Consider the following 22,631-nt stretch of genomic DNA (forward strand, 5'->3'; position numbering starts at 1 on the left):
CAGCACTTTTAGATGAAGCATGCAGTTTTTACATTACAAATTCCCTGAATCAACAACTTACATAGGGGGAGAAGGAGCTATGACCCTGAATAGGTTTCAGAAGGAGTGGGAAAGGAGGGAGGGGAGGAAGATAGCATAGGGCAGTGTTTCCCAACCAGGGTTCTGTGGAACCCTGGGGTTCCGCAGACCATCATCAGGGGTTCTGCAAGAAATTGTGGAATAAATAAATAATTTTTTTATTACAATGTAAGCTGACATATATTATAGCTCTTTACAAATACATTTTCTTGACAATAATTTAGCAGTAATTGAATTGCGCTCCCCGCTGTCAACTTTTTCTGGCCAAGCAAACGTTTTCATAGGTAGGGGTTCCTCAGGATATGAAAAATTATTGTAGGGGTTCCTCCATGGGAAAAAGGTTGGGAATTACTGGCATAAGGTTGTCACACAATGGTATTCATTCAAAGTCACAGCCTTGGGGGAGCTGCACGTTTATCTATCCAGGCAGTAGGAAGGGAGAAAAAAGGGGCATCAAAATAAGTCTGTAAATCAATAGGGAGAGTGCCTGCCCCTGCCATACTCCTATCACCATGGTATCCCTTTCCCAGACTCCTTAGTTAACCCTTGCATAGCCCAATAGCCTGTATCTCTCTAAGGGCTTGTCTGCACTTGAAACAGCAGTAGTGCTTTAGTGTAGACACTATCTGGGAGGGATTCTGCTGTTGGCATCGGTAATCCACCCGCCTGAGAGATGGTAATGAGGTCGCCGGAAGAATTCTTCTCTCGACCTAGTGCTGTCTACACCGGAGGTTAGGTTGGATTAGTTAAGTTGCTTGCGGTGTGGATTTTTCACTAGCCTGGAAAGTCAGGTTAAGGTACACAAGGCCAGCTACATAAAATACGTTGACCAAGCTTAAAGGAGGCCAATGGGAGCAAACGCTTCTGTCGGCTTCCCTTATTCCTCGTGACTGCGAGAAGTACCGGCACTGACTGGAGCTGCCCTCAGCATTTGACTTAGTGGGTCTTAATTAGACCCACTAAATCAAACGCCAGAAGATCGATCTCCAGCTTGGCAAGTGAAGATGTGGCCTGGGTTGTGTTGACAATGCCCTGCTATGATGGTGTTGCTTATGGGAGCCCATAGGATAATATATGCATGGAGCTTGCAATGAAATCTCAGCCCTAAGACGGCTCAAGTGTTATTCTGAAACAATACCTCAGCACTTTTTAAAGGAAACTGAAACTAATGACATCCTACATCAGCCACACACAAGCAGAGTGAATGGTTGCATGTATCAAAAGCTGGGATGCACAATCATAAAATCTGGTCGGTAGTAGACTAAATCAGATTTGGCATTGGCTTTAGTTCTAGGTGGTAATTGTGGGAAGGGATTTAACAGGACTTATTGCAATCTTTCTCCCCTCTCCTTTCTACTCTCTGCAGCAATCTATTTATGCCTCAAAGTGCGCCTCTCAACGACACTATAAACTTCTTAATTCTGTAGGTTTATGTTCTTAGCCTTAAAAATTATTTGCAACCAAAACTCTGCCATTCAAAATCCTTACTTGTGGAAAGGAACAACTAGAAAATCATGTGAAGGAAGAAATAAACATCTCCCTCCCCTCCCCCGGAGTTATTGCAGCAATGTGAAAAACACTGGACATTTCTTTTAAAACGTTTCTTTCTTTCTTGTGTGTTCAAGGCTGGAATGTTCAAAGACACCTAGGAGATTTGGACACCCTTTTCCCAAGTGGGATGCCCATTTTAATCCAAACTGGGCATCCACATCTCTTAGACACCTTTGAAAATCTCCGCCTTTGCTTTTAAACACACCAGTTTGCCCAAATGTATTCCGTAATTTGTCATTAATGAAGAATCATCCTTCATCTGCATGACAAGGCCTTCGTCTTACAAGTAGTCTCATTGCAGTCCCCTTCAGAGGGAGACTAGTTATGTGGTTAAGGCACTGGGCCGGGTCTTAGGAGCTCTAGAATCACTTCTTGTCTTTGCTACAGATTCACTGCGTGCCCTTGGGTGAGTCACTTAATCTTTCTGTGCTTCAATTCCCCTTTGCTAAAATGGGGAAGCCTAATAATTTTCTTTGTGTGTCTGGTATGTATAGACTGTAAGCTAGTTAAGACAGAGACCATGTCTTAACGTGTGTATGTGTGTAATCCATTCCGACTTCGATCTCAGCCCATCTTCACACCATGGGTTCCCAGCTTTGCCAGCAAGCTGTGTGCTGAAGACAGGCTGGTGTTTGGTTTGCTTTTCTCGTTTCTTCCTTTGCTTTCATTCTTTTTTATGTCCACACTTCAACCTTAGGAATCCTGTGCACGGTTTCTATGAAAACAAAGAGTTTAGCTGCAGCTTAAGGAAAATCCATTTGTTAAATGAATTCCGTTAAAAAACACTTCTTGCACCCCTTTGCCTGGGTCTCCAAAGCCCCCTTAGCATGTAGGCCATTAAACTGCAGTAAGATTTCAGTCAAGAGAAAAAGGGGAAAAAACCTGAAGCTGTCTGAGTGCAGAAAGTCTGGATGGCTTTACACAATAAAAATGTGACATTTTTCTAAGCATACTGGGGAGGTGATTATTTGGACTGCAAATCAATATCCGTATTGTCAGCCGGTTAAATACTGCTGGGGATCTACCTCAAAATCGACTGGAGATAATGAATTTTCAGACGGCTGCTGTCAGCCGAGTGAGGTGAGCAAAGTAACTGATCAGAGAGTTGGCTTCTGAGCCCCGTGCCTGCCTGAGCTTCATGAATGGCAGTGGCCTGTTACAGATATAATGTTACTCGATCAGTCTGAGCATCGGAAGAAGCTTCCCCCTTTTTGGGGCCAGGGGTACAGGCAGATTCTTGCCTTTGTAATTGTTTGCTGGTTCGGTGGCTCTGAGAGGCCCCAGCCCACACTGGGACCCCGTTGTTCTAGGTGCTGGGCGTGCAGATGACAGAAATATGTTCCCTGCCCCAAAGAACCTGCAGACTCAGTACTGTGTATGTGTGTCCGCCAGCCTGCCTTTTCCACCCACTTCCCATTGAAATGCTCAGCGAGGCCTTCTCCTCCTCCTGGGCTGCCGTTGGCTCCGGCTCTCCTGAGCCCCAGTGCTGCAGACTCCGGTTCCCACAGAACGAGCCCCACTGTTGCTGCCCACCCTAATCTCTCCCCAGGATCTCTTCTACCAACTCCCCGGAGATGCTCATTTCCTGCAAGGCCAAGGGAATAGTGGCTGGAGCCAGGGCCGCCCTTACCCACCTGCCTCTTCCTATTCCTGTTCTGGGGTTCTGCTTCCTCCGAAGAGGATCTTGTGAACTTAAAAGTGAAAAAGCCTCCAGAGATGTGAGCCAGACCCCTGACCCTGTGAAAGAGCCATTCAAATGGGAATGAAGCCATTAACGGGCATTTGCCAAACCCAGGTATAGACTGTCAGTTTCTGAATGTATTGATCTGTGCCATCACATGCCAGCCATGCCCCTTTGCCATGTGTATTGGCCAAACTGGACAGTCTCTTTGGGAAAGAATTAATGGACACAAACCAGATATCTGAAAAGGCAACACACGAAAACCTATTGGAGATCACTTTAACCTGCCCGGGCGCTCATTAATGGATCTCCAAGTCACCATGCTGTTTCAGGCCGATTCCACAAATCAAATGCACAGGGAAGGGTTGGAACGTAACTTCATTTACAAGTTTGATTCCTATCATAGAGATATGAATAAAGACATTGGCTCACACATTACCGTCCACATCCTAATGACTTAACCAACTAAACAACGGGTACTCAGAGAAGGTGCAAATTGTTCTTAACAGCTTCTTGTAACTTGAACACTCTGATTCCATTTTTTTCTCCCTTCCTCCCCCCCTTCCCTTATTTATTCTTAGATCTGGACTTCCTCATTTTTGGAGGAAGAACGGCTCTTGCGCAAAAGAAATCAGAAAGGAAGAGGAAATGCAAATGAGAGTGTGACATATGCAAATGAGCACTCCATTTGCATTTGCTCTTCCGCAAGAGGCTTGTAGTGTAGACATAGTCTTAATACTACATTCATCTGAAGAAGTGGGTTGTACCCACGAAAGCTCATGATGCCATCTACATGTTTTGTTAGTCTTTAAGGTGCTGCTAGACTGTCCGTTGTTTTTTAAGTTTCCCCCGTTACAGACTAATGCAGCTACTTCTCTGAAGCTTTTGAATGTATTGCATTAGTCGACAGGACCTTAATGTAGAATTTGTTTTAAAAATATTTCATTAGTGCGTTGCTAAAAATTATAAAATCGCATGTCTAAAAAAACCACCACCCGCCCTGGCTGCCATCGGGCATAGGGGCAATACAGGCAGTCCCCGAGTTACGTGGCTCCGACTTATGTCGGATCTGCAGTTACGAACGGGGCCCTCTCCCTGGCCTCCAGCAGACCAGGGAGAGGAAGCAAAGCGGCGGAGCATGCGGGCAGCGGACAGCCCAGACGCGTCTGGGCTGTCCGCTGCCCGCGTGTTCCGTGGCTTTGCTCTGCTTTGCTCCCCGTCCCCCTGGTCTGCAGACCAGAAGGACAGGGAGCAAAGTGGCGGAACACGCGGGCAGCAGACAGCCCAGACGCGCGTCTGGGCTGTCTGCTGCCTGCGTGTTCAACCGCTTTGCTCCCCGTCCTTCTGGTCTGCAGACCAAGGGGACAGGGAGCAAAGCAGAGCAAAGCGGCTGAACACGCGGGCAGCGGATAGCCCAGACGCGTCTGGGCTGTCTGCTGCCCGCTGTTCCGCCGCTTTGCTCCCCGTCCCCCTGGTCTGCAGACTAGGGGGACGGGGAGCAAAGCAGAGCAAAGCCACGGAGCCCGAGGGCAGCAGGACAGCCATGGCGCGTCTGGGCTGTCCCGCTGTCCCGCTGCCCCCGTGCTCCGCGGCTTTGCTCCAGATGCCTGTGGTACAGAAGCTGGGGCGCTGCCGGTTGGTCCTGTAGCGCCGCTCTGGGCGCTACTGGACCAACCCGGTAGCACCCCAGCTGCTCTGCCCCAGGCGTCCTGATTCAGTACTGCTGGTCAGTTTCAGCAGCGGCTGAATCAGAACGCCTGGGGCAGAGCAGCTGGGGTGCTGCTGGGTTGGTCCAGTAGTGCCGAGGAGCGGCGGCGCTACTGGACCAACCCAGCAGCACCCCAGCTGCTCTGCCCCAGGCATCCCCAAGTAAGCCGCTGCTGAAACTGACCAGTGGCTGACTACAGGAAGCCCCTGCCCCGGGCTTCCTGGAATCAGCCGCTGATCAGTTTCAGCAGCAGCTGACTTGGGGATGCCTGGGGTTCTTAAGTTGAATCTGTATGTAAGTCAGAACTGGCATCCAGATTCAGCCGCTGTTGAAACTGATCAGTTTCAGCAGCGGCTGAATCTGGACGCCAGTTCCGACTTACATACAGATTCAACTTAAGAACAAACCTACAGTCCCTATCTTGTACGTAACCCGGGGACTGCCTGTAGTTTAATAGGATTGCGTAGGGCCCCATAAATCCTAAGAATGGTCCTGGCTGGAGCTCCCTTCTTGACAATCAGTGGCTACCCATAGAAGCATCTCTGTTTTAATTTCTGGGATGTTTGCAAGGATCCCATGTATCTGACTGCCCCCCCCCCCCCCCCCAAAAAAAAAAAGTTGGGGGAATGCAGTGCTGTGTTCTACCCCACCTGTACCATACATCTAGGGATCTTTAACATGTATTTGTGTAGATTTAAATCCAGTTTATAAGGGAACATTGATGCAGTAAACAAGTGGAAAATGGGAGTGGCCCATACAGATGGTTAAAGCTAAGTGGGATGTGGGAAGAGCTGAAAGACTGTGTGTGAAAATTGTGTCCTTTCATTTATCCAATTAACATTTCTCCTCCTCTCTGACACCCCCCACAGAAGAAGAGGAGGATACATCATGATCCGAGGGAATGAGCTGGTTCCATATGTCCCCACCCATTTCAGCAAGCACTCGCACGAGTGCCAAGAACCTGCCATACAGACTGCATTTCAGTTCAAATGCTGGCTGAGAGAGCGTGCGAATTCCCTTGGACGTGGGGGCTTCGTTTGAACACAACATGGGGCCTGTAGGGAGCCAGATGGCGAGGCAGGAGAGTTCTGCTCCTTTGGGCCCACGGGCCTTTTCACAAAGAAGGGGAAAGCTGCTGCCTCTGTTGGAAAGTAGAGTGTTTGCAAAGTGCCTCACATTGAGCTTTTGCTCTTGATGATTATTTTAGTCAAGCCCGGTCTCAGGGCAAGGCAGTTGCCTTGGGCCCTGAGCCTGTTCGGTGGCTAATTCAGGCTCGCAACAAATGCCTCAGGCATCGAAACCGCCTGATTCCCACGGAGGGGTGCCCAGCTATGGATCGCTAGCTGCAACACTGGGGTGGTGATTGGCCCTGACCACTCTCACGCTGTCCAATGGGGGTCCGGGCCTGGGGAAAAAGCTTTGCCAAAGCCTGCTCTCCTCATTCTCCCTCCTGTCCGCTCCCACGTCATGGGGCATGCTGCGCTCCACCTGCAGCTCCTGCTGCGCTCCACCTGCCTCTCGCTGCCCCTTCCTTGGCCGGCCCCTGCAGCACGTTGGAAGGGTGGGGGCAGTGCCTTCCCCGGCCCCACTCCCTGGGGCTCTGCCTGCACTGTGGCATCCACCAGCCTGGCCCTGCTGTCAGCGTGCCGCCTTTGGCCCAGCAAACTCTTCGGCTGGGCCTGATTTTATGTAAGGTTGCCAGATGGTTATGTAGGGTTGCCAGATGCCAAAAATACCGAACCACCTTCACCCCCCCCCACAAAAAACACTGGGGGAAAAATTCTGTTGAGAAAAAAAAAGGGGGAGACCAAAGTTGTTGAGCAAATAAGCAAAGGGGGAGACAAAAGTTGTTAAGCTAAAAAAAGAAAAAAAGTGCTGTGCCTTTAAATGGCCCTGCGCTCCTCACGCCCCTGCCCTCACCAGATGCAATAGGGGAAAATTGTCCCCACTGGGCTTCTGTCCGAGGGAAACAGGAAATACAGGACATTTCACATATCTGGTATTTTCGGGTTTTTTTACTGGATGGGGGACGCAAATACCAGACTGTCTGGGTGAATACTGGACACCTTGCAAGCCTAATTTTATGTGTATTGTTGTGGCACCGAGATGCTTCCATTGTGCACCAGGGACCGGTTGCACTAGGTGCTGAGGTGGGCCTTTCCACAAGGGACCTGCACAGTATTTTACTAGTGCCAGGACCTGTCAGGGCTGAGCCCCGGCCCTTCGGGTAGCCGTTCAGAGTCTCAGCACCTCTGGGCTTGGCAGTTTGTAGCCGCGGCACCTCTGGGCTTTTTGCATGAGGGATGAAAGCAAAAATTGCTTGAACTCTGGCACCTCTTTCATTACAAATGAAGCACCCGGCGCATGGGAGAAGACCAGAGACAACAGGTGGGGGAGAACAAGGAACCAGTGACGGAGCCCCGGCCAGCTCGGTGGGCAGTGGTCTCTGCCAGCCGCCAGCTGACTTGGTGGCAAGTGTTTGCAGGCATCGCGGCCTGAGAAGGTTCTGAGGAGGGAGCTGAGGGAAGAGAATGAGGTAGCTGTGTCGATACGCACAGGGCGCGCCTCCCAAGCCTGGGAGACAGCACAAAGGGTTTTCTTTGAAAATGCAGCAAGCGGGCGGTGGAGGCCGGCCCCGCGGGCCGATTGGAGGCGAGCGCCCAACCGCTCAGTGCCAGATGAGAGAGAGTAAAGGGCCCGGAAAGTGTATTGATCAGTTGAAGCTGATATGGGTGTCTGATTTGTATTATGAGTCTAAAAAAAAAAGAGAGAGAAATCCTGCGCATTGAGAATGCTGAGCATCACATTTCTGGCTGCTGTCTGTCTCAGGCACCTAGGTGTCTGAGTGCCTCACAAGAGCCCTGTGAAGTAGGGCATTTCTGCTGTCCCCACAGCACAGATGGGGAAATGAGCCCAGAAAGACCGAGTGACTTGCCCAAGGTCATGCAGGGCAGTGGCAGAGGGATAGAACCCAGGCCTCCCACAGCCTCGACTAGCACAGTAAGCACTGGACCATCCTTCTTGTCCTAAGTAAGGAAATACCCTATGGAACACATTTTGGAGAAGCCATAACGCTTCAGGGGCTTGACCCAAAGTCTGCTGCAGTCAGTAGAAAGTCTCCCACGACCTTCATTGGGCTGTATCTCTGGCCCACATTTATCACCTAGCCAGCTGCTGGCTTGTATGGCTTCCCTTGGGTACAGAAATTTTCCTTTGGATCTGATAACCCCCCAGGCCAGTAACACCAATGGGACGGTAGAAACACCCAGCAGCCCTGACAACTCCCATGCCTAGGGCAATCTATCGCAATTCAACCTGGACCAAGTTCCAGAAGAAATGGGACCTTAACTCAAGGCTCATGCAGCATCAGAGGAGCTGGCCGTAGGGCTCCCCTGAGTTTGGACGTAGGTTCGGTTTCTCAGCAGCAGAGTGCGTGCAGCGAGAAGCCTCCTATGAAATTTGAGGGAGGACAGTTTCTGAGCCTAGGACTTCCCTAAAAACGCTGCAGGGGCACAGCTAGAGTGCTTCTATGTAGCCACTCGCTGCAATGAGGGGTGGGGCTCCTCCGTCACTCTCCTCCTTGTGATGTGGTGTCTTGGTTGATGAAAGAATTCTAACCTGGGGGTTAGATCATCTTAACTATGTCACCCATGAACACAGATTTTTCACACACCTGAGCTATGTAGCTGGGTGGGCCTAATTTTTTAATGTTGACCTGACTTTAAGTACCTGAGATCCACTGTAAGGACAAGATCTTCTGGTCTGGGATTTCTTTTCAAACTGCAAAACGCAGGTGCCAACTTTTTCAAAAGGTTTGCAAGCTTTTTGACCTGTAAAACAAACAAAAGGAAGTATTTCTTCATGCAACATACAGTCAACTTGTGGAACTCCTTGCCAGAGGATGTTGTGAAGACCAGGACTGTAGCAGGGCTCAAAAAAGAACTAGATAAATTCATAGAGGTTAGGTCCATCAATACTTATTAGCCTGGATGGATAGCAATGGTGTCCCTACCCTCTGTCAGAAGCGGGAAATGGATGACAGGAAAGGGATCACTTAATGATTACCTGTTCTGTTCATTTCAGGGTCACCTGAAATTGGCTTCTGTTGGAAGACAGGATACTAGGCTAGGTGGACCTTTGGTCTGATGCAGTATGGCTATTTTATACTCTTAGTAAAACTGGGCTAGTTGTAATGGCATTTGGATGAAAGCAAGAAACAGGGCCCATTCCAAAACTCGTTGTTCATGAAGTTTCGTAGAACTGGATTCTGGACTTAGAACTGGTATGGAGGTTCCACCTGTGGAAGAAACTCTCCAGAACTCCACAGTTTTGCAGGGTCTCAGCCAGCTAAATCGGAGGCTTGGTTGAGTTTTACCCAGTTTCTGAAGCTTAATCGAAAAGAGAAATTTAAAGTGAAACTCTGGGCTTGTGAGCCCATCTGACCTGAACCCAAAGATTCGCTCAAGCTCCCTATGAATGCAAACAGCATGACTAGTGATAGAAATGTAGCCGTGTTAGTCTGGGGTAGTTGAAGCAAAAAGCAGGACAATGTAGCACTTTAAAGACTAACAAGATGGTTTATTAGATGATGAGCTTTCGTGGGCCAGACCCACTTCCTCAGATCAAATAGTGGAAGAAAGTAGTCACAACCATATATACCAAAGGATACAATTTAAAAAAATGAACAAATATGAAAAGGACAAATCACATTGCAGAACAGAAGGAGGATGCGGGGGGGTGGGAAGGGGGAGGAAGGAAGGTAAGTGTCTGTGAATTGCTGATATTAAAGGTAGGGAGAGTGGGATGTTTGTGAGTTAATGGTATTACAGGTGATAATTGGGGAAACTGTCTTGATAATGGGTGAGAAAGTTCAAAGACTTGTTAAGTCCCTGGTGGTAAGTGTCGAATTTTAACATGAATGACAGTTCAGAGGATTCCCTTTCAAGTGCAGATGTAAAAGGTCTTTGTAGCAGAATGCAGGTGGCTAAGTCATTTAGAGAGTGTCCTTTCTGGTTAAAGTGGCAAGAAACTGTTTTCTCTTTGTGATCTTGTCTAATATCTGTTTTGTGGGCATTAATCCTTTGGCGAAGTGTCTGAGATGTTTGTCCAATGTACATAGCAGACGGACACTTTCGGCACATGATAGCGTAGATTATATTTCTGGATGCGCAGGAATATGTGTTCTTGATCTTATAACTCACTTGGTTAGGTCCAATAATGGTATCAGCAGAATGAATATGTGGACAAAGCTGGCAACGGGGTTTGTTGCAAGGGAAGGTACCAGGGTTGGTATTAGTGTGGTATGTCCTGTGGTGGTTGGTAAGAATCATCTTGAGGTTAGGTGGTTGTCTATAGGAGACTATGGGTCTGTCTCCCAGAGCCTCTTTGAGTATGGTATCCTGTTCCAATATAGGCTGTAGTTTCTTGATAATGTGTTGGACAGGTTTAAGTTGGGGGTTGTAGGTGATGACAAGTGGTGTTCTATTGTTGGTTTTCTTGGGTCTGTCTTGAAGTAGATGGTTTCTAGGTATTCGTCTGGCTCTTTCAATTTGCTTTTTTGTTTCTCTGGGTGGGTAGTTGAGATTTATAAATGCTTGGTAGAGATCCTGAAGCTTCTGGTCTCTGTCAGTGGGGTTAGAGCAGATGCGGTTGTATCGAAGGGCTTGGCTATAGACGATGGATCGTGTGGTGTGTTCTGGATGGGAGCTGGATGCATGTAGGTAACTGTATGAGTCAGTGGGTTTTCTGTAGAGAGTGGTGTCTAATTTTCCATTGTTGATTTGTACGGTGGTGTCCAGGAAGTGGATCTCTCGTGTAGAATGGTCCAGGCTGAGGTTGATGGTGGGGTGTAGGTTGTTGAAATCTCTGTGGAATATCTCCAGTGTTTCTTGGCCATGTGTCCAGATCATAAAGATGTCATCGATGTACCGTAGGTAGAGGAGGGGTGAAAGGGGACGGGAGTTGAGGAAACGTTGTTCTAGGTCAGCCATAAAGATGTTAGCATACTGTGGGGCCATGCGTGTACCCATGGCTGTGCCGCTGATCTGGAGGTATAAGTTGTTCTCAAACCGGAAATAATTGTGGGTGAGAACAAAGTTACATAGGTCTGCTATCAGGTTGGCAGTAGTGTCCTCTGGGATAGTGTTTCTAATTGCTTGTAATCCGTCTTCATGTGGGATGTTGGTATATAGAGCTTCTACATCCATGGTGGCAAGGATGGTATTATTGGGGAGGTTATCGATGTTTTGTAATTTCCTTAGGAAGTCAGTAGTGTCTCGGAGATAGCTGGGGGTATTGGTTACGAAGGGTTTGAGAAGAGTGTCTACATAGCTGGATAGACCAGTAGTGAGCGTGCCAATACCAGAGATGATGGGACGTCCGGGGTGCCCAGGTTTATGGATCTTGGGAAGTAGATAGAACAATCCTGGTCGGGGGTCAGAAGGTGATTCTGTGAGGATTTGTTCCCGAGTAGCTGTGGGGAGGCTTTTAAGGAGACAGTGTAGTTTCTTTTGGTAGTCCAAGGTGGGATCAGAGGGGAGAGGTTTGTAAAATGTGGTGTTCGACTCTCTTCAGTACGTCTCACCACTGTTAGGTCTATCTGGAGTTATGGGAAGCACTTCTTGTTGTTCACTGAGGCTGCTTGGCACATTTCTGTTGATTGCCTTTCTAAGTTTCTTCTAGCTTGCTGTGAAGTGCTGTAACAAAGCACTCTGGGTGAGTTGATATCTTCCAATATGCTCAGAGGTAGAAGAGGTACTTCATAGGAGCTATCCACTACAACACGTTACAGCCTGACCTAATCAACCACTCCAAGGCATGCTTAAACAGCTGACATGTCCCACTTCAGAAATGGCTGCCTCTCAGTGAAGTGTGAAGAAGTTCCTGGCTGTAGTTCTGTTCTAAAAGTTTTCTTAGTTCTTTCAGACTGACCTCCTTTATTTCACCAGCCAGAGAATTTACCCAGTTAACTCCTGTTTTGCACCCAAAAACTTGTTTGACTCGAGCATCTCTTTGGGAAGGCATCCAGTCTTGAGTTGATGACTTAGATGGAGAATTTCCTGTGTCCCTTAGCAGTTTGTTCCAGTTTTTACTGGTTTTAATAAATTGAGGTTTATTTCAGATTTGAATTTGGCTGAAGGTAGCTTCTCGCCATTGACTCTCATGATGCCTTTCTCTGGCAGATTAACAACTTAAAATACCTGCTGTGTTTGCCCCAGGAAGGTACTTACATATCCTAGCCCAGTCACTTCTTTGGAAGACCCAGCTGTTCGCTGCCCTCCAGGAAGCAGGTTTTTGTATGCACTTTAAACCCATTTGGCATTTCCCATTTGGCCAAGTTTGGTTCTGTAAGAGGCTGATGGGTGTGATTTTCCAGGGCACAATTGGATGACAAGCAATGAGATTATTACTGTCTCTGCCCTATCAGTGGGCGGGGGTAAAAGCGGAAGTTTGCGCGACCCTCCAGTGTCAGAGGGCCCCAAAGTGAGGGGTGGTGTAACTTGGCACATGGGATCACAACACCACTGGCTGTCATTTGACCTCTTGGCCCCTCTGTCACAATGGAGGGGCTGCGACGTTGTTCATCCGGTCACAACGACTGGAGTGTGGAGCTGGGCCCCGCCTCATGGGGTGGGGCCACCAAGTCAAGGTGAGTTCACGGAGGGTTCCTTCGCCAGACCCCTTCCCTCTCATTGTTCATTGTTTTGGAAGAGTGGGGGAGTCCAGATTTTGCCCTGGGCCCTTCCCAAAACCTCTGGCTGGCCCTGTCGCTGGACACACAGAAAAGGCATTTTGAACCAGCCAGTTGAGCTGCTGGATGAACATGCCGTGAAGCCGCATGTGCCCTGTTGAGCTTGGTGTTGGACATTAATGGGTGAATTGGGTGCTTCAAGCCTCTAAGTGCAACCATGGATCAAGTGGCAACCTCTGCCATGAGTACCTGGTCACCTAAACATATAAGACAGGCAGCCGCTAGTCTGAGTCAACATTCCCTCTAATTTTTTCCACCCATGTGTGGAATAAATTTTGTTTGGTGCACGAAGGCATGTGCAGAAGTGCACCACCCAGAGAAACACATGCTGCTGGTGGTCTGCTAATCCACTGGGTGGCATTTGAATCTCTGCTGGGTGGTTGCCCACGTGCACAGCTTACCAGACACTGTTACATGGATCTAGGAATCAAAGCCAAATGTCCTGATTCCCACTGTACCTCTGGGGCTGACAATACAACAGTTCTGTCAAAGCCTGGCCTGCCATTTCCCTTCACACGTACATCACGCGCGCGTTCCAGTCAGTTAAGCCGCGTTGTCGTGACTTGTGGTGATGAGAAATGTCACAGTGGCATAATTAAATTTGGGGGCTTCGGGGACAGGCGAGGTGGCGATTACTCTTGATATCAGCCTCCGCGAATATTAACAATCAAAGCCGGGTCAGCTGTGGTTGTTACTAAATTTGCTCCATTAATATTGTATTTGTCTTCTAAAAAAAAATACGGTTCCTAGGCAACCGCGATGCTCCTCTTCCCAGCTCTGTTCTACCCCGACCAATTATTGCTGCATTATGTGAAACATCTCAAGTGATTTTTTTTCAGTGATGTGACAGCTGTCTCCCCCTCCCCCGCCCTGCCAGCTGCTTTTGGGCTGGGAGCCTTACAGCAGGCTCCGCAGCCGTGCGGCAGAGAGCGGCTCTGTGCGTCCCAGCTCCGGGAGCTCACTCTGTTCTTCCTGTGCAGCTCCGCTTGCATTGCCCCACGAGCAACTGTGCAGCAATCCCCTCCCGCGGTACGGAGCCGAGAGGGCCCCCTCTCGTGGAGACGCCGTCAGCTGGAGGCGTTCTAAGCCAGAGCACGAGATGCTAACTGCCCGTCCTCTCTGGCGGCCGTCGTGATCCAAGCTCGTGCGTCACGCCGTGGGATGGCAGTGGCAGTGGCAGGGTCGGGCCGGGATGTGCCGATCCTCAACACTGCATCGCACGTTCCGCACTGGGACGCGAGTGGCGGGAGGGGGGTGCGCGGGGCTTGCTGTCATAGGCAGCGTTGGCCGTTGGGCAGTGTCCCGGAGCCGGATGAGGGCTACCAGGCGTGCTGGACCAAGAGGCTCCTTGGGGGCACATCAGCTGATGACCCAAGCGGTGCAGGATTGGAACCAGCCGTTATTAAGAGAGCAGCTTCTGTGCCTTATGGACACACACAGACAAAATGCTGGCTCCTCCTGGCTGGGAATTGATGAACCTGGAGCCCGGCTCCCCCAGCATTTGGATCCTTCTGCCGTAGTCCCACTTCCTGTGTTGTGGCACTGGAAGAAAACACACTGGTCACACAGCAGAGAGTTCTCGACCCACACGGCTGCCTCCCTGAAACATTCATAAGAGTCGTTCGCTCGTGGAGAGGCGGAGGTGGGCGGCTGGGGAACACCTGGGCTCCTGTAACATCCCTGCCCTGAGCTTCCCCATCAGCTTCGGTGACGCTAATTGAAACCCTTGCCTGGGCTCCCAGCCTGGGGCTGATGTGATCCCTGTGAAATTGTGTCAGTTGTTGATCAGCCAGCTGCCACGCTGCTTTTCTGCACAGTCCGGGGCTACCGGATGCCTCGGGGGTGCAGCACCGTGCGTGTTACCCCCCTCCCAGTCGCTGCAGCCAGCACCAGCCTGCTGGTTGCACAGGTCGTAAGCTGAGTCTTTTCTTTGACTCGGGCCTCTGTCTGCGTCTGCCCATCCCGGCAACATCGAAATTGGCTGATACTAGCTCTGCTGCACCTTAGACACGTGTCCCTGGCACGGCAGCAGTACAAATCATAATCAGAACTGCCTGCAGCTGGCACCCTCCCTTTCCGCTCAGCCCCCCCCAGCCCGCTCCTGTACCCAACCTCCCACACTGACCCCCACCCTCAGCCCACACCTGCACCCAACCTCCCACCCAGACCTCCACCCTCAGCCCACCCAGACCCCCACCCTCAGCCCACACCAGCACCCTGCCTCCCACCCTCAACCCACCCAGACACCATCCTCAACCCACACCTGCACCTTGCCTCCCACCCAGACCCCCTATCCTCAGCCCACACCTGCACCCTGCCTCCCACCCAGACCCCCCATCTCAGCCCACACCTGCACCCATTTTTCCAACCAGACCCCTCACCATTAGCATGCACCTGCACCGGCACCTTACCTCCCATCCAGACCTCCACCCTCAGCCCACACCTGCACCCAACCTTCCATCCAGACCTCTCCCACCCTCAGCCCTCTCCCACCCAGATCCCCACCTTCAGTTCACTCCTGCACCCAAGCTAGCTTTGACCAACAGTAGCTGCACAGCGGTGGCAGCGTGAGCTAGCCTCTCCGATGGGCCACGTAGTCTGTTATTGCAGCTAGCTAGATCCAGGCTAGGAGCACAGGTAGCAGGCACACCTCTGACTACAATTTTATAGCGGCACCCTGTGATCACACTGCTTGGTACAATGGCTTTCCTGTAGCTTCCAGATGCTAACATTATGTAAAAGATACTGGCTTAATAATGCTTCTGCGTGAAAGGTGCCTTGCCGTTCTCGACCTCTGAAAACTTTGTTGTTGTATTTACAGCTCAGCTGGGGAGCAGTAAGTGGGAACTGAATGGCCACGTCTATACTGCGCTCTCTTGCGCAAGAAATATGCAAATGAGGTGAAGCGGTGAATATTGCTGTGCCTCATTTGCATACTTAATGACCTGCCATTTTTGCACAAGGGGCTTTTGCGCAAGAGCCGTTCAGCCTGAAAAAAAGTGGCAGAACAGATCTTGTGCAAAAACCCCTTGTACAAAAATGGCGACTCACTAAGTATGCAAATGAGGTGCGGTGATATTCATCGCTTCGCCTCATTTGCATATTTTCTTGCGCAAGAGAGCGCAGTACAGACGTAGCCAATGTGTATTAATAAAACTCCATGAATTACGGGGTTTGTTTCTTATACCCAGGAAGCATAATTTCCAGTGACTTTAGAAGCTTATGAGTACTACTTTAATAAGTCCCTGGTATGCCCCCATCTTGAATACTGCATGCAGATGTGGTCACCTCATCTCAAAAAAGGTATCTTAGCACTGGAAAAAGCTCAGTAAAGGGCAACAAAAATTAGGGGTATGGAACGGCTATCATATGAGGAGAGATTAATAAGACTGGAGACTTCAGCTTGGAGAAGAGATGATAAGGGGGGACATGATAGAGGTCTATAAAATCATGACTGGTATAAAAAAAGTTGGGGGGGGAAAGGAGTTATTTGCTCCTTCCCATAACACAAGGGCTGTGGGGGTCACCAAATGAAATGAATAGGTAGCTGGTTTAAAACAAACAAAAGGAAACGAGGAGTAACGGTAGCCGCGTGGCACGGAGTCCGCACTAGCGGACATTTAAAAATGGCGGCGCCCGGCGAGATGCAAATGAAGCCCGGGAAATTCAAATCCCAGGCTTCATTTGCAACTCCGGTTGCCTACATTACCACCCTAGTTCAAACTAGGGTGGTAGTGTAGACATACCCTCAGAGACTGGGAATGGTGACAGGAGAGGCATTACTTCATGATTACCTTTTCTGTTCACTCCCTCTGGTGCATCTGACATTGGTCACTATCAGAAGACAGGACACTGGGCTAGATGGACCTTTGGCCTGATCCGGTATGGCCGTTCTTGTGTTCTTAATAAAAACGCTGTTGAGTAGCTTAAATGATAACTGAAGTAGCTTTCAAACAGCAGCAATATGGGGAAGTGTGTTGCCAACATTTTTTTTAAATAATCAAAGAATCTGTATTTTATCCATCTGGTTTCAAAGATAGTAGCCACTGTATGCTCCCCATTAACCCAGCAATGATGGGTCTGTAAGATCTTGAGTATCCCTGGTTAAGGAATTGATTTGATGAAAGCATGAATACTTTAATTAAAAATGAAAACACATGAAAGCTGTTGGTTGATGAAGGAGCATGACATTCAGTCTACTGTCTCCCAGGGTCTGGTGCATTTGCAAGGAGCTAGCAACAAAAATACCTAGATCCAAGCCAATTCTTCATTTGGAGCAAGGCCTGTGTTTAGAATTTCCACCCAGATGAGAGTTTATCTGGATTGTCTATTACAAGTGCACGCAGGAAGGTTGTCTTGTGCCTAGGGACACCTGCGGAGCCACTTGAGGTTGCAGTACAAACGCCTCCTACAGCCTTGATTAAAACAAATATTCCTTCTACCTCCGGAAATTGGGGTGAGTTGTTGCTATTCCTATGCTGAATTTTTAAATTTTAACTAAGATCAGAGCCCCATTGTGCTAGGCACTGTACAGACGTATAATAAGAACTACAATTGCTTGTAGTCTAAATAGACAAAGGGGAAAGGGAGTGTTGTTATCCCCAATTTACAGATGAGGAGCTGAGGTACCAAGAGAGATTCAGGTGATAAAAGACATGTTCTTCATTTGAGTTAGCTAACTCAGGGTACAACCTCAAAACTGGCCTGTAATTCAACTTGTTAGCTCGCATGAAAACTGGGGCTGTCTCCACCGTCCAGACTGCTACCGGCATACTGATGTCACTCAGGGGTGTGAAGAGGTGTGATCCCCTTGGGAGCAGTGTTCCCCGGGAAGCTGAGTGCTTGGGCCGCCACCCAGGAGAGATTCAAATGCCAGCTGGTTAGCAGCGTGCCCACAATGTCCACAACTGGCATAATGTGTTTCCACTGGTGGTGCACATAGCCCGTGCCTCGGTGCACATCACAGCATTTATTCTGCACATGAATGGAAAAAAATTAGAGGGATCATTGCTTGGGAGTCAGGCACCTCCATACCCAGTGGGATTTTCAGAAGCACTTATTTGCAACTTTGCGTGCCTAAACCTCTTTAAGAATCGGTCAGGTTCTTGCCTGCAAAATGGGATCATAGTACCTCCTCGGGGTGTTGGGAGGAAAAATCTATCAAAGAGGCTAGTGTGGTCATTGCAGGAAGGGCTTAACACCTGGCAGGTTTGGCAACTATAGGTGGGTTCTGCGTTCTTCACTCTGAGCAGCCAGCTTCTAAGGCGGAGGTACTGTACGTTGGAGCAGATGGAGCGCCGTTTGATACTTGTGATGAAAATTTAATGGTGCAATGTTAGCAGCAGACAGTCTGTGGTAAATTGCCATCAATAAACATGGGAGAACATGGCTCAGAGGCAGGAAAACAAACTCCGGTGCGGGGGTGTGAACTCCGGAGCGGGTTCAGGGGCCAGTATGCCCTGTAAGCTGTGCGCTTGGGTGGCCACCTACGAGAGGTTCAAATGCTGCCCAGCTGACTAGCAGAGCACCCACAGCTAGGTTTTGTGTTTGTGTTAGTGGTGCACTTTCACACAGTGCACATAAACGTTATTCGGTGCATGCATGGAAAAAATCCACACGTGGATGGAAGAGATTAGAGGGACCGTTGTCAGGGGTTTAATTTTTCAAAGAGTAAGTGATATTGTCCTCCATTGCTACCTTTGTGTACAGCGTTGATGGGAAGAGCCATTTTCAGCCTAGATTTAAAATCCTGAAAATGGATCTAGTGGACCCGAATGGCTTTTTCCCCCCTAGTGTTCAGAAATAGATCATGCTAGTTTTGGGGCTCTTTGCAGCCACTGAAGTGTAACGTTCAGATTCTGGGAGTTAGGGGGCATTGCACAAGACCAAAATAAAACCAGGGTGATCTTTGGATTTCACTCTTTGGCTGGTGAACTTCAGAGTCTGTTGTGCGAAGAATCACAAAACGAACATTCCGCTTGGTAACCTCACGAGCCTGGAGCTAGCTGCACCTCTCTCCCCTGCCTGGTCTTGCTGATTTCACCACCCCCACCCCAGCCCACCCCACCCTGCCAGGGCCGGCTCGAGCCATTCCTGCACCCTGGGCAGCGGGCGCACAACGCATGCACGGCTCCACCCCCGGGCACACGGCACATGCACGGCCCTGCCCCCCGGAGCACTGCGCACCTTACAGCTGCAATCGGGCGTGCGGCGCCCCTTACAGCTGCCATCAGGCTCCCCCCATAGGCTGGCGCCCCGGGCAGCTGCCCAGCTAGCCCCCCCCCCTTAATCCGGCCCTGCACCCTGCGGGTGTCAGGTCTTTCTCTTTCTCGGGGCAGGATCTCATGATTCTCCCAACCCTAGTCTGGATTCTGAGTGACAGCGTCACGTACCACCACGGTTTTTACCCAGCAGGTCTGACTGGGTTTCTCCCTTCAGGAGTCTGTGTCCAGTGGGAGTTCAGTGACCAGCCTGCTTAAACCAAAGTAATCGTTCATCTTCACATCAGGAATGAGGGCTAACGTAAGAGAAAAACGATGTTAAAACAAGTCCCTGCACATATGTGTCTTAGCTAGAAGCCTCTCCCTTCCCCCAGCAAGGCAGGGACAGTTTTCCTCAGAGACTTCAATGAGATCAATCGCATGAAATCCCAGAAACCCTGTATTTTTCCACTGTCAGGGATGGCTATTTCCATTCAGCTTTCTTGCCGCTGTGCACAACCTTTCCTTCCTTCCATTAAACACACACACACACACACACACACACACACACACACTCTCTCTCTCTCTTTCTCTCTCTCTCTCGCAAGCCAGTCCTGTCCCCCGAGATCTCCAACATTAATTGTTCCAGCCTGATTCAGACAAGTGTGTTCTGGGAAATGATGCTCTGGTGTGTTCTCCTTTTCCTCCCCCTGCTTCTCATTCAGGGTTGTGTCAGTCACCAGTAAATCATCAGTGAAGGGTTGGCAGGTCTCAGGGCTGTAGGAGCCCGGCAGTCCAGTTCAGCTGATAGGCACCGAATCGGAGACATGGATGGCTTTTTAAGAAGCAGGAAAACAGAACTTGAACTACCTCCGCCCCGTCCATAGCTCTCTTGATCTGCAATGAGGAGTAACAGCAGGGGCGGATGAGAGTGCCGCGGGGTCCATGGCAGCGCCGCGGGGCCCCGGGCAGCGAAATTTCGCGGGGCTCCCTCTTTGACACAGCGCATGCGTGGGGCCTCAGGAAGCGTGGGGCCCGGGGCAGCCGCCCTGCTCGCCCTGACCTAAATCCGCCGCTGAGTAACAGGAGTCCGAATTAGGGGCTTTAAAAATGGCGGCGCCCGGGAACATGCAAATAAAGCCCAGGACATTTTAATCCCGGGCTTCATTTGCAAGTTCGAATGCCTACATTAGCCACCCTCGTTCGAACTATGGTGGCTAGTGTAGACATACCCATAGTGTAGACATAGCCAGAGGCAGCAAGGTGGGGATGGCAGAAGCCTGTGCAGAAGCCTCCACTGAGTTGCAGAGCCACCTCCCCCAACCCCTGCACTGCAGTGGAGGAGGGGAGGTTGCTCCCTGGGATGCTGGTGCAGCCTCTGTCTGTAGGGATCTCCCCCGCCCCCCCCCCCCCCCCCCCACAGGCAGGGGCTGTTGCCACCCCACACTACTGGCTACCAGCCCCGCCCCCAGGAACTATTAAATAACTGTGTAACCACTAAGTTTTTACATGATTGTTCAGTTACTCAATATCTAACATCCCCAATATTTAGCTCTGCGTACTTCCACAATCCTGCCTTGTGGAGCCAATGGGAGTTTTGCCACACATGTGGAGCAGCATTAAGGTCTCTTTCACTTTCCGGGGCTATTATAGTATTGCTATAATACTATAGAGCACCAGACTGGACTCTGAAGATCTAGGTTCTATTCTTGACTCTGCCACTGGCCTTCTGAGTGACCTTGGGCAAGTCACTTAACCAGCCATGCCTCAGTTTCCCCCTCTTTATCTAGGGAATAATGATACTGACCTCCTTTATAAAGCACTTTGAAAGCTACTGAGGTTATATAAGAAAAGGGTTATATAAGAGCTTGGTATTACAATTATTCATGGGAATTAAAATATAGTGTTTTCAAGGACCCATGGCTGCAGGTCTGGCACTTGTATACATGATTCTACCAGTTACCAGATCTGATCTTCCTCTGCTTTTCAGTTCCTAGAAGGCCAGTCTCCTGTTACATTATTCACATCAATGGCTCACTGAGGCACAGAATATGGCCCATAGGAAAAACATAAACACAGAGGCCGACGCCTGGCTGGACATTTGGGTTTATGCAGGTTCTTGCCGAGTTTGGCTGCAGAGCCCAACTTTCATCCAAGATTATCAGGGCAATTAGTATGCCTGATGGCCCCCTGCAGGAGAGGTAAATGTATTGTTACCCTTGCTATCCTGATGGGGAAACTGAGGCACCAAGAAGGTGCTTTATTTGGGTGTGCTGAGTCCACAGCTCAAGCAGGACTAGAAACCAGGGGCCCTCCTTACTGAGTACGCCACCCCCTCCCTCCTTGCCTAGACGTCAGATTCATTTTGTTAGGTGACTTTTCTTCTCTTGACTGACATGTGCCGAGAAGAGTGGAGCCGAGTGCTCACCGTGCTGTCTCCTTTCCTTTTCCAGGGGTGGTGGAGGCATGCCTCCTGCACATGCTGAAGCGCAGAGCCGCCGGCTTCCTCCGGACCGATAAGGTCGCCGCTCTCTTCACCAAAGTGGGCAAAACATCTGCGGTAGCGGGGGACATCTGCAAGAAAGTGCAGGAGCTGCAGCAGCAGGCGGAAGGCAGGTAAGCCCAGGGGGCTGTTCTTAAAGTGAGAACATTGTGGCGGCTTGAAGGGGACAGCGAGAGCTGGTTGGAAAACGACTTGGGGCAGCTTTCTGGCGCCCCAGTTGAGGCGCAGGAGCCCTGATTGCACCCGGTGCTGTCGAGACAAAGGACACCGAAGAGCGTCGCTGCTCACAGGCAGCGCGCGGTCTGGGTTTGGCCTGGGGATAATGTGGACGGATTGGGAGGGAGGAGGATCAGGCGACAGAATGAACAGAGCTTAGTGGAGAAGCAGATGTCTCGGCTCGCCCCGGGCCCAAACCAGTGCCAGACGGGAGCGACTCGCCCGCATTGTGCCAGGGGTCGGTTCTTTAGGCAGCAAAGGAGGCCTGAACATTTTTCTTTGCTTGCTTGTTTGAACTTTAAAAAATCACCCCCTCGCTATCCATTTCTCCACCCTATGTGCACTGGGAGAATCAGAGGAACAGGCAAGCGACACCACATTCAATCCACCCCAGTCAGCCTTGTGCTAGGCGCAGTCTGGACACACCGCAAGACCCAGTCCCTTCCCCACCGTGCGTACGCTCCAAGGCCGGGATCCTGCAGTGTCCTCGCTGCTGGCTGGTTCAGAGGCGGACATACAGGAGTAGGGGTCCCACCTGCACGGAGCTCGTTCAGGGAGCAGGGCCTGATAAATGATGAGACACCCCAATGACTGGGACAGATGAGAGGAGGGAGGGGAAAGGCAAGAGAAGAGGAAGGAGACCGCGGAGGTGGAAGTAGAATCCTAGAACTGGAAGGGACCTTGCGAGGTCATCGCACCCAGCCCCTGCCCTCCTGGCAGGATGAAACCCGGATCTAGATCACCCCTGACAGGTGTCTGTCTAACCTGCTCTTAAATATCCCGAGTGATGGAGACTCCACAACCTCCCTAGGGAATTTATTCCAGTGTTTAACCACCCCGACAGGTAGGAAGTTTTTCCTAATGTCCAACCTAAACCCCCCTTGCTGCAGTTTAAGCCCATTGCTTCTTGTCCTATCCTCAGGGGCCAAGGAGGACAATTCCCC

The 22,631-nt window shown here is 50.1% G+C and overlaps 1 protein-coding gene across 8 annotated transcripts in view; it reads left to right on the forward strand.

The window, feature by feature from the left end:
- Positions 1 to 22,631, forward strand: part of SGSM2 (small G protein signaling modulator 2) — a 165,245-nt gene that overhangs the window by 77,309 nt on the left and 65,305 nt on the right. For all 8 annotated transcript variants that reach the window (XM_075904862.1, XM_075904863.1, XM_075904864.1 and 5 more), the window contains one exon: positions 21,422 to 21,584. In XM_075904862.1, coding sequence (XP_075760977.1) covers positions 21,422 to 21,584 — 163 coding nt within the window. The remainder of the gene's footprint in view (positions 1 to 21,421; positions 21,585 to 22,631) is intronic.

This window comes from Pelodiscus sinensis, chromosome 21 (genome assembly GCF_049634645.1).
Source record: "Pelodiscus sinensis isolate JC-2024 chromosome 21, ASM4963464v1, whole genome shotgun sequence".
Taxonomy (NCBI): Eukaryota; Metazoa; Chordata; order Testudines; family Trionychidae; genus Pelodiscus; species Pelodiscus sinensis.